The 12,123-nt window shown below is 36.7% G+C and overlaps 2 protein-coding genes across 3 annotated transcripts in view; both read left to right on the forward strand.

The window, feature by feature from the left end:
• Positions 1 to 11,287, forward strand: part of LOC144654791 (collagen triple helix repeat-containing protein 1-like) — a 33,215-nt gene extending 21,928 nt beyond the window's left edge. Inside the window, exon 4 of the transcript XR_013570993.1 lies at positions 11,163 to 11,287. The gene's annotated coding sequence lies outside the window, so the exon portion shown is untranslated. The remainder of the gene's footprint in view (positions 1 to 11,162) is intronic.
• On the forward strand, positions 8,804 to 11,199 carry LOC144655093 (collagen triple helix repeat-containing protein 1-like). 2 transcript variants are annotated; one of them, XM_078515313.1, is made up of 3 exons: positions 8,804 to 8,991; positions 10,363 to 10,596; positions 10,891 to 11,199. In XM_078515313.1, exons 1-3 carry the CDS (start codon positions 8,902 to 8,904, stop codon positions 11,197 to 11,199), a joined length of 633 nt encoding a protein of 210 aa, XP_078371439.1. In that variant the 5' UTR covers positions 8,804 to 8,901. The 2 variants fall into 2 exon arrangements, with proteins under 2 accessions (XP_078371439.1, XP_078371446.1); XM_078515320.1 differs by having other exon boundaries at positions 10,366 to 10,596.
• Positions 11,288 to 12,123: the final 836 nt, after the last annotated feature.

Raw genomic sequence — 12,123 nt, forward strand, 5'->3', positions numbered from 1 at the left:
ACATTAAAATACCTAAAAATATCTAAACAAATAGTTTCGCGCGGATCGAGTCACTCTGTTTGTTAAGTTTTGGTTTCAGAAGTCTAATAAAAAGCATTTCAAAAATCAAACAGTCAAGCTTGCTTTGGCACTTCCTTAAAATCTTAAAGTTCTTCTCGATGTTGTGTGGCTCCTTTCCATGTTGTTCTTTCACGTGATGTCCGATAGACGATCCTTTGTGTTCTTCGATGCGCTGGTGCAAGTGTCGACAAGAATAGCCGACGTAATCTGCATCACACAGATCACACTTATAATAATAAACAGCGCTTTGTTGGTTTACGATGGGCGGTTTCTGTTCCTTCACTTTAATTGTGTCTTAGATCTTTGTGTCTTTGGTCCAAAAGCCTTTGTTGACAATTGTCCAAATTTCTCATGCTTTAAATATCCCGGACTTGGAGTGAATTGTTTCAAATGAACGAAAATTGCATTCAGCAAATGCCCCATGTTTACATGCCTGGATGATTTCTCTGATATTTCGCTGTTCACTATAGGAAAGTAATGGATCGGCACGTGTCCACAATGCAGACTTTTGATTGGTGGATTAATACAGAGGTATAATAAAAAGCTATAACTGTACGTCAGTTTTTAGTTTATCAAACATATCCGATTAATAATTCCGTTTTATAATTTTGTTTGCAGTAGTCTCGCCTGATAAATTTACATTTTCCGCGCAGTACCTTTTCTGACAATGGCGACAATCAAAATGAGTTAAATAAATCAAACATACCAAAAATTGGAAAGCAAGTTGTCTTATATCTACCATATTGAAAATCAGTATTCAATATATTGAATAATTTTCATCAGGGATAAAACAAGACACAAATTAGACCACTAGCCAAAGGAATTTTAATTCTTTTTTTATAAACCCTGTGGTGTTCGCTTTCCCGGGACAGCTCTGTCAAAAATCTCATTGACTCACCCTCGATGTTTGTATATAGCAAGACAAGTATTGGTTAACTTTTGACAGTTTATCCGAACGTGAAAAATCTTCTAGTTGCCATTAGTGAAACCAAACAATGTCTTTATTAATCGGGCGTGGCCGATTTATAATTTACCCTTTGGTCGTCCTAGACGATAGTCTCCTGCCGGCCAAAAACGACGGAGATAGCCTGGGCCAATCGGTTTCATTTCAGTTTTGACAGTAAATCGTTGTAGGCACACTGGGTCGACTTTTGGGCTAATCTGCAATCTGGTTCTCTTCTTTGCTTCGGCGGGAGGACAGAGAAAAACGCTTAAGGGGTAAAATACTAATAATCACCATTGTGAAACTGTAGTTGCTTTGACAAGTTGAAGCTATTCTTGCAAATAAAAGGGGTAACGTCATTCATGTCACGCAATGTTTTTGTGGAAAACTTTGAAACTAGACGCTTTGCTGGTTTTTACAACTAGCAGTGTGATCTGGCGGTACATTTTTTTGAGGCGGACTCCACTTTAAAACTATTTTTTATAAATTTAGCAGGAAGTGTGTCGATTTTCATTTCCGCACAGTTGGGCGTCAAAGTCGCTTGTCACAAAGAGTAGAATGTTTGCACAACATGTTTTGATCATATTTTAGATTTGCCTGGTGACGTTAGTAAGGCACTTCTCAAGACGTCAGCAAAACATTGGCAATGTACAGTGTTGGTGTGAACTTGAATGGAATTTTTTTACGAGATCGGTAAAGCTATCGAATGAAAAGATGACTTCAAAATGAAAACTTCGAATAATTATAATTAAATACCAATTGAATTTTATTTTAATTAAATTTTAATTTATCACGGCCTGAATGCATGTCATGGCTTTGAAAGTCTTCGATTTCAAAAGGTTGCTTGGTCTCATTTTCGATAAAAAAAAAAATTCATCTGAAACATTTTGCCTGTCATGTGACGCACGTTAATCTGGTTTTGAATAGTTTGAAATTGTGTTTTTAAGATTTTATTCCTGACTATTGTGTAACTCTTGCGAAGAAAGTTTTAATTGATGAGGAGCTAGTACTGTTATTTTCCGGATATTCCGTTCTTTTAATCGAGAAATGAATTATTTTTTGGCTCGTCATTCAAGCGTTTTGAGTTTATTTTTGGAATCGGGAAAATTTATTTCCCGTAGAGGGATGACGCGACATGGCAGAATACGAGTGGAACTTGAATAGGGCCGGCAGCCGGCCGAAACAGCCGGCTACTTGCCAAACTTTGGCCGTCTACTTTCGTTTCACTTTACCCTAAACTTTGACAAAAAATAAATAAAATAATGGAAAAATGCCGCAAAAATACTGAAAGACATCCGTGTCTGAAGTCTGATGAGTCGAATTGTAAACGTATTGCCATATTGCAGTGAAACGCAATGCGGTGAAATCTACATCTTTTGATGAGAAATTGAGGAAGGGACATCCGTGTTCAAAATAGGAATTTTGGCAAAACTTAAAGTTCCGAAAGAAGACCACATGTCTTATAAAAATCACAGGCAAACATGATCAGGAAAACAAAACAGGCCAATGGGTTTTATTAACGAAAATACAACAATCTTAAGAAAGAGTTTGCTTTCACCATTCATGAACATGGGAAACAAGACAGTGGAATCAAATTACATTTCACACGAAATTTGCATACATTTGAACTTGCAACAAAGAAGTATAATAGTGAAACCTTGCATTGATAATTATTGTATTTTGATCTGATTGTTATTTTTTACGCATTAACTATTTGAAAGTGGTTCTCATTGATGAAAACAAAACGGTTTTTCATTCAACTGCTTGAAGTATTTATAGACGTGAAAACATTCGCTTAATCAAATTACATTCTGCACGAAATATTTTCTCAATATCCTTTTGTCCCGAAACTTTAAGGAAATTGAAATCTTTGTTGGACAGTTCTGCATAAAAGCAGTTCATAGAACTGAATAAAAAGATAAGAACCATATTGATAAAGGGAATTTTAAAACTTTATTTTGGCTCAGCATTTTGTCGCTAACGATTTTGCTACGGTTTCGAACGAGCTAATTTTTTCAACATGATATCATGGTAGCGGGCCGACGTCGGTTCGTTCTGAATTTTTCAACACGGTATACAGACCCTCTGTACAGTAAAAAACGTTTTGGGAACAAACCATTGTGAACTTATTTTCTATGTTGATCAGCAAAAATCCTTAGTACGACATGGGGTTTGTTATCAAGTTTGTTAGTACGTTAATACTGCAAGGTGTATAACATCAAGTTGTTATCATCAAGTGTAAATCAGGGCTTTCAATAGGCAGCAGGGTACTTTTCGAACGGCAAAGGCGCGAGGTCTGAGAGCATGCCCTTCCCCCCCCTCCCCCCCCCAAAAAAAAAAAAAAGAATGAAATTTAGATGCTTGAAAATGCTATTTTCGGATTTTCGGCATTTTTCATTCAATAGCGCAATTTCGATATTTTAAAATTCGGCCTAAAACAATAGACATCACTACGAGGCTCCGGGGAATAAACCCTACAAACTCAATAGTTTAGTCCCCGGAGCCTCGTCCCGAGGTCTATTGTTTTAGGCTGAATTTTAATATATCGAAATTGGGCTATTCAATTGTTTGCATGCATCTCCTGACCGTTTCAGTATCCTTTTTCTTGGTTTTTCGTTTGTACGCATACTAGTGTGCCAAGCAATTAGAGAATAACGGAAATTTGCCTTAATTTTGAATTCCCATACCAAGACCTTAGGGCCTGTTTACATGGAGGGAGGGCGCCCCGGCTAACCGAGTTACCCGGCTTGAAGGGATGAAACATAGCCCGCGAGGCACTGTTTACACGGACACGGTTTCATTTGTAACCGCATCGCTTTCGATGCGGTTACGCCTTTCGTTTACACGGCGCCGATCGAGACCACTACTGAAACCGGGTCGTTTTGAAAACGCTGTCAAAAGTGGAGCGTTTTCAAAACGATACGGTTTCGTTGGACGTGTAAACGGTCAAAAACGACGAAACCGCATCGATTTAAAAACGGCAACGTATTTTGGCACGAATTGGCTGGCTCACGAAGGGTAAACACGGTGAAACACGCATAGAGAGCAGCGCTTGCTTATACAATCACATTCGAAAACATTCGGAAAATGGTTAAATAGGTTCCGTGTAAACACTTCGAAACCGTGTCGTTTTCGATGAGGTCATGAAACCGTGTCGATTGATAACCGTGTCCGTGTAAACGTAGCCCGAGTCGTTGAAGCGTGACACAGCGTGAGAAAACCATGTAGCTTCAAACGATTGAAGAAAAATATGACTTTTCACTGAATAATCAAGGCTAGCCATCTTAAAACCTATTTTACTTTGATGTGCAAGCTCTTAGAAATTTACTGCGTCTATTTTGGGGGGAATTTAATCGAAATTCAACAGTCTTTGGTCACCAAATTGAAATTAAATTTCTTGTTTCGTGAATTAGGATAATCATTCCAACGAAAATTTCGAATTAATTATAGCTGTTGTTCAAAGAAATAATTTCCAGCTTACAAATAAAACTAACTCGATCTAATTTTGGTCAAATAGCACTGTTTGGGTCCCGAATTTATACATTTTATGCCATCTTAGCGCCAAAATAAAACCGATTTTCGTTTTAGCTACGCAGTTTTAAACTGCAAACAAAGATATATGGGATAAGTAAAGCTTTTCTGGATTTCTTGAACGCGGCTGAAATGGTTTTCAGTATTTTCCAGCCCTTATACTTTGGGTCAGTACTACTATTCTTCATCAGTTGCTATTACAGTAATGGTATGAAACAAATACCTAATCATTGGTCAATAAGTTGTGATCATTTTCTTGACAATAGTAGTTACCTGATAAAGAGTTGTAGTACTGTTCCATCAAAGTGTAAGGGCTGGAAAATACCGAAATGCGTCAGCCACCTAAAGCGTTGGAAAAATGGTCTTCAGGTAAAACCCCGCCTTTATTAATTATTGCGAAAAGGCTGCACTTTGCTAAGTGTTAAAAAATTATATTTTCTAGTCGTCTAGTTCAATCGTTTATTTGTATTGTGCGAAATATATTTATAAATTGAGACCATTATGTCATAAAGTAATAATGCAATCTTGAAAACATTCCAGATATTATGTTCTACACACTAATACGGCTCATGCAGACTGTGACTTAAGCAAACCTCCGACTGAGTGTTTCTTAAGTGACTGTTTTTCTAAACGATTTTTACTGTACTGTACCCTGCCTTTCAAGTCAAAGAAGATAGTTAATTATTAACCGCCCGATTTTAAGCTTCTCAAGCTTCTCAAGCTTCTTGTTGTCTTTAGGTTTAACAGGTAACAGAAGCTTCCTTAAGCTGAAAACGACTTCAAAGAACTGTTAAAAAAAAAAACAAGCATGTTCAGAAAACTCCAGGAATGAATCTGTGCTAGCTGCTCCACTTTTCAATCAAATTGAAGGAAATAACACCAGTACTGTTTCCCATTCAAGGTAAGGTTTCATTAATGTATTAGAGAGAGAGAAAGTTGGCTTCTCTCGCAGTTCGTTTTATCAAATTAAAAACTCGCCAAAAACATACACATTGATACATTTCGCGTTAATTTAACTTTGAATCTACAAATGTGATTTTAGATGCGCGATCGGTTTCAAAGAACTGTTAAAAAAAAAAACAAGCATGTTCAGAAAACTCCAGGAATGAATCTGTGCTAGCTGCTCCACTTTTCAATCAAATTGAAGGAAATAACACCAGTACTGTTTCCCATTCAAGGTAAGGTTTCATTAATGTATTAGAGAGAGAGAAAGTTGGCTTCTCTCGCAGTTCGTTTTATCAAATTAAAAACTCGCCAAAAACATACACATTGATACATTTCGCGTTAATTTAACTTTGAATCTACAAATGTGATTTTAGATGCGCGATCGGTTTCCAAGAGCAGCTCTAAATTTAACTTAAACGTTCTACAGTTTGAAATTATTTGCAGACAACATCATAACAGCAGTTAGCTTTACAAAGCGAACATAAATATTGCTTTACGCTAAAAACGCCAAATGTTTCCGAACAACTATCGACATTATTTAATTTTGATTACAAATCAAATCGCCAGAAATCATACATGTCGTCCGATTTACTCAAATCTGCTTATGTTGAAAGATATGCAAACAGCTAGTCTTTGTTTATCTAAGGTCGTATAATTGAAATCATACCTGAACGAAAAAGTCACGCACTGTATGCAAAACAGCGCAGTTTGTCAAAACACTTTTCATTGCAGTTGACGAATTAAAAATAAAGTTAAAAACATTTGTCACAGATGTTAAAAAGCATGTTGTGTACGCAAGGAAGGTTTAACTATATCTACTGTCTAACAGCTTTCCAAGAAACTACATTGATGAATTACTGATGAAAATCTTCGTCACAATTATTGTCAGTTGCTTTCTTTTTTCGAGCTAGCAAAGTGCAGGGTTGACAGAGGTTAGTTGTACATCGCGCGCGGATATAAACAAATCGACCACTTTCAGAGAACATTTTTCTTTTTTGGATTAAATTAATAAAGACGGGTTTTGAAGTCGAAAAACATTGGAATGAACAAACTAACGTCTAGTTTATCTTGCTCTCTCTCAGGGAATCCCAGGCGTTTTGATTTGGAGTTTTAAATTCAATTTTATATAGCTTAACGAAAAAGCCAGTTTGAGCAACTCTTCGAAGGTGCAATTTGCGAAAAAGACAAAACAAGAAAACGACCTTTAACTTTCCTTTAAGCCGGCCGCTATGGAAAAAAGGTTTCATTAATTTTAGCAAACCAGGATCACCATTACAAGATAAAAATCAAAGAAGATTGTGTGATTGAACTTGAATCGATTCTAACACAAACACTTTGATACAATTTAATGCCCAATTACATGTAATTATTTGAGCGCGACAAAATTTTCGATTATAAATTTAAATGTACTTCCAGAATAACAACAGCAACAAAAATTCAGCTGAAAACCTAAAACGTGTTGTAATGCACTTCATTTACTCAAACATCGCACACTCTCGTCAAGTTATTACCGTAGTTATGAAAGGATACATTTTTTTTTATTTTCCGGACAATCAAGGAAAATTCTGAAATCCAGCGCAGTATATATTTGTTGTTGCGTGATCGAAGGTCCCGCTCTTATAAAACTGATCGATTACATGACAGTAAAATTGTTTCGATTGTTTTATGTCTAACAGTTATATAAAAAAGAGTGAAATCGAACATGTTAGTTTATTTCTTTCTTTCGAAGAAGTGAACCATTTGAGCGCTTGATTGATATACCGTATTTATTCGATTAAGCGCGCAACCTCGAATAAGCGCCCACCCTGTAGGTAGGAAAAGTTAATAAGCGCCCAGCCTCGAATAAGCGCCCACCCCCCACCCCCTCCAAAAAATACTGAAGTGCACAAGGGGAGTACTTTGATTATTATTGAAATTGAGATTGAAATTGACTAAGTTCCACTAAGAGGCTTTCCCGAAGACCGAGTTTTCTTAGTATTTAACAGAAACTTTCAATGAACAGTTAAAATTTTGCTTTGGTACATCTTTACGTTTTATTATTATTCATTGTTTTGTTGTAAAATAAACTTACCACTTGCGAGAAATGGCGAAAATTTAATAAGCGCCCAGCCTCGAACAAGCGCCCACCTCGAATAAGCGCCCATTCTCAAGGTCCAAAAATTTAATAAACGCCCAGGGCGCTTAATCGAATAAATACGGTATTATAAGAGAAGACAATTAACAAAAAAAGCGCAGCGAATTTCCACACTTTAGAGTTACATTGCATAGATTTTAAAACAGATACGTTCTTCAAAACAAGGACTAATTGCAAATGCTTCAATTTAAACATGTAAAATATAATTATTTTATACTTAGGATTAATTATTTTATTCTTAGGATTAATGATTTATGTGACTTTGTTTTAATAGTAAATCAGCCACAATTTCTGCTTGTAAATACGCGCATTTAATGACAAAATTGTAGTGAATGTATCAGTTAGAAGTAAGATTTTCATTCAAATAAAACAAACTGTTTGCTTGACTCATCATAATTCGTCGTTAGGATTTTATTACAAGAAAGCCTCTGGGACTTTGAAGCGTGAAACCTTTCGAAGATCTTAGGCCGTTTCCTGCGCAACGGAAAAATATCTAGCTAGCAGGAGTAGGTACGTAAAGAAACTTCAGGTCTTATTGTTCTAAACTTATTGTTCGATTTGTGCTACTCGCGAGAAATGCTCATACACTCAACTCAGAGGTGAATAATTTGGCAAATTAATTTTCAAATTGAAAACTCGTTTGAAAAGAGAACATTTATAAATTTAACTGAAATTATACTGAGTTTAATAGAGCAGGCACTTCTGTCAAAATACAAATTGGCAAATATTCGAGCCCGAATTAAATTTATATAAAAAAAATTATATACCTTCGGAGGAAATAAATATTTGTTTGTAATTAACTGAAAAGAAACAAAATGCGGGAAGCCAGCGAAGAAACATTGTAACTGTTAAGTAGAAAGCAACATAAATATATATTTAACAGTTCAGTTATATGAGAAGCAGTGAACATAATATAACTTCATGACCTTTATAGTCTGCATATAAAAAAATACACACTCTTTCAAAAAACAATTTTTTCACAAATATTGAAAGCAGGATTATTTGCGAGCATTTTTCAAAAGGATAAAAAACCTGAAAACACAAAATTAAAGCTTTAAATAGGTATTGATTTTCGTTTTCCTCACTCACTGATCATGTTGCAAGAAAACGAATCACGTGGCCTCCATATCATGGACCGTGATCGACAGCGGAAGTTTACATTAGAAACATGAAAAAACGACCACTCAGATTGTTCTCACTCTCGTGAACTTTGTAGTGCCTCGTCAATCCGTTACAAGAAGGAACATTTAGACTTCTCAATTCTGAGGCTTTTTATCATCGTACAGACATGAACGGAAAGAAACTTAACGTTTTTCTATCGCTTTTGTTATTGCTGTCTTGCACGTTCGAGGGAAAAGGTGCGTCCACCACATCCAAGGTAAGAAGTGAAAAAAAAAACAATTTAGTAGTCTTTTAATATTGAAAAGTCTGAAATCTAAAAAAAATAGGCAAAACTTTATAGTTCAGTAATGGGTAGTTTTATATGAACGTTCAATTAAATTAGCAACGTTACATTCGCTTTCGCAAAAGACTCGATTCAGAAAAGGTCTTTTTTCAGCAAGGACGTGTTTGATTTTGAACATCAAATATGTTTGGTGTAAAAATCGTTTCAATAAGCGAATGTAGATAAAAAACATTCGTTGAATAATCAAAGAAATAACTGACTCCACCAAGATTAGTTTTATTTCGGCTAAACATTTGTTCGCATTACAGTTTTTGCCAAAATTTCTGTGCGCAATTGGTAGGATGAGAGAAAATTCCTTAAAGCAACGTTTTGGTCCGGTAATGTAATTTCGTGATCCTTTCCAAGGAATTTATGAAAAAAAAGCCGGATTACTTGCTTAGACTAGTGTTGCTCGCGAATTGCACAGTTTCAGAGTTTTATATGTACATGAATAAAAAAGTGCTCGACAGAAATAATCAACAGAGAATTTTGTAACTACATATACATTCTACTCCGAAGTAGCATTAAGATTTGACGAGCACAGAAGAAAATGCATTGTTCACCATGTTCACCAAAATGAGGAAGAAAACGCATTTCAGGAAAAATCCCGTTTAGCCTGTCAATCATGTTGCCTTGTTGGACATCACTCAAACCTGACAACGGATGTTTACTTATAAACAGTGATAAAGATAATTCCTTTTCTTTCACCTCCCCAAAAGTTAATCTTGCTACTGCTATGTGACGAAATTTTGACATGCAATAAATTAATATTTTAAGAGAAAAACGTAATGGAATACATCACCCTGTGTTAATGCGGTTGCCATAACGAAAACAGTTTGGGGGTGGGCTTCTGAAGTTCCCCCTCCTTCCCCTTAAACTTCCACATTGGTCCCATTCTCGTCCCCATAGCCCTTTCGTTTCTCTTGGCCGGCTTGGCACGAGAAAACGGAGGGCTCTGGGGACATAGGATTTTTGAATTAATTCGAATTTTTTTGATTGGCTGTTTGGAACAAAGAATTCCTAAACGGAAGTCGAAAACCAAACGACTCTCTCATACATTCTTTTGAAACGTCATGACTGCATACATGAAGACTGGAAGTCCTAGAATCTAGGACTGGAAATTCTGTGTCCCCGGAGCCCTTCGTTTCCTCGTGCCAAGGCCCAGCCGGCTAAGAGAAACGAACGGGCTATGGGGACGAGAATGCATCGGTCCCAGAAGGTCCAAAAAGCCTGGTCTGAATAGATTTACATGTAAACTAATGTCAGCTACACTGAACACATCACTAATATTCTTTTATTACACAGCAGCCTGGCACGTGTCTGCAAGGACCATCCGGTATCCCTGGTCGTAATGGATATAACGGGTTACCAGGCCGCGACGGCCGAGATGGCGCGAAAGGGGATAAGGGCGTGGCTGGTCCACCTGGGTCACGTGGTGTTAAAGGAGACGCAGGACAAAATGGTGCAGACGCTGACCACAGAAACTGGAAACAGTGTGCGTGGAGGAGTGAAGACAGCCGTGACATTGGTCTTATCAAGGCAGGCTTTAATTTTTGGGAAAACGTTGATACAAATTTGTCATTCTCGATTTGATCCGTCTCTTGAATCCTTTCTTTGTAAACATATTAAAAGATAGAATTTTTTTTACAAGAAAATTAACTTAGAAATTTGCAGTAATAACTAATTTCACACAATTTTCTCAATACAACAGTCGAAAAGAAATCATTATTGTTTACCATATTTGCACTCAATTTGGACAAAGGGAATTACAATGCAGGCATCATTGCCTTTATATCAACTCGTGCTAATAATGACGCTAATTATTTTTTGTAGGATTGCGTTTTCGACAAGAAGAAGGGTGATACCGCTCTGCGTGCGGTTTACCAAGGAAACTTTTATATGAACTGTTACGGCTGCTGTAAGCGATGGTTTATCACCTTCAATGGCGCCGAGTGCAGCGGTCCTCTGCCTATTGACGTTGTTTGGTATGTGGCATATAATAAGCAACACTCGCACAAACCCGGAGCAATAGAAGGCTACTGTCAGAACATTCACAAGGGCAAAATCCGTGTTGGTATCAACAATGCATTAGGGACTGATTTAAGGTGCAAAATTGTATACGGAATGCTTGGCGTTTGTTAAAGTAACAAGTACTCCATAAACTGGTGAAGGATTTTTTTGATATATTGTAAGCAGGAACCTTATTGGAACTGATTTTCTTAAATCAAACTTGTATGCATTGCTCTTGATGTCTTATTGTTCATATTTTTGCAATTACTCTTCCGGAACGGGAGGTGATCACTCAATGCATGCTGACATCTGTAATAAGGAGAAAAATTTGTTTTCTGTTAGGAAAGTGTACTATGGCCACCATCTTGACAAATACGAAATGATGAATGAATGGGCTTCATCTAATATCAACTGAATAAAATCACAAAAGGAAACCTTTCTCGCTGAATGAAATTTTGTATGCGTTGCCCTTGATGTCTTATTGTCCTTTTTTACAATTACTTTCTGGAACGGGAGGTGATCACTAAATGTATTTAAGAAAATTGTATTCTGGCCACCATCTTGACAAATATGAAATGATGAAAAAATGGGCTTCATCTAATTTGTAATAAAATAATAATAAAAAAATTGCATGCTGATTGGTTAAATAAACGATGTATTTAGCTCGGAATTATGCGTAATCATGTCAGACGGCCCAAGCGTTACAAGGAGAACATCTTGAAGCGGATAATTTTGCCCTTTATTGATTTTAAAATGGCACGTGCGTGCCGAGGAGATAGGACGACATCAGTCTAAGGCAAAATATTGTTATAGATATTTCTAAATGTTGTTCAAGCGATTAAATTAAAATTCATTGTCAGGCTGCTGAATTCCAATTGTAAGTTAAGTAATTGCTTCAGAGGCCCGCCCCCTGTTACTTAAAAGCCTACAGATTTGTTGGCGACGAAATTTTTCGCCATCACAGGGGGCCCTCACATCAGCTATGAGAATAACTAAAAACATAACTCTTACCTGCTATTGTCTAGCCTGCGAACGCAGACGTATTTCCGGCTGTCG

The sequence above is a fragment of the Oculina patagonica genome, chromosome 1 (assembly GCF_052425735.1).
Source record: "Oculina patagonica isolate OP01 chromosome 1, crgOcupat, whole genome shotgun sequence".
Classification (NCBI taxonomy): domain Eukaryota; kingdom Metazoa; phylum Cnidaria; class Anthozoa; order Scleractinia; family Oculinidae; genus Oculina; species Oculina patagonica.

What these genes read in the sequence shown, in the direction of transcription:
- LOC144655093 (XM_078515313.1), top strand. Translation starts at nt 8,902, where the DNA reads ATGAACGGAAAGAAACTTAACGTTTTTCTATCGCTTTTGTTATTGCTG. An exon ending in GTGCGTCCACCACATCCAAG is followed by an intron (nt 8,992 to 10,362) that starts GTAAGAAGTGAA and finishes TTTATTACACAG; the next exon opens with CAGCCTGGCACGTGTCTGCA. An exon ending in GTGACATTGGTCTTATCAAG is followed by an intron (nt 10,597 to 10,890) that starts GCAGGCTTTAAT and finishes TATTTTTTGTAG; the next exon opens with GATTGCGTTTTCGACAAGAA.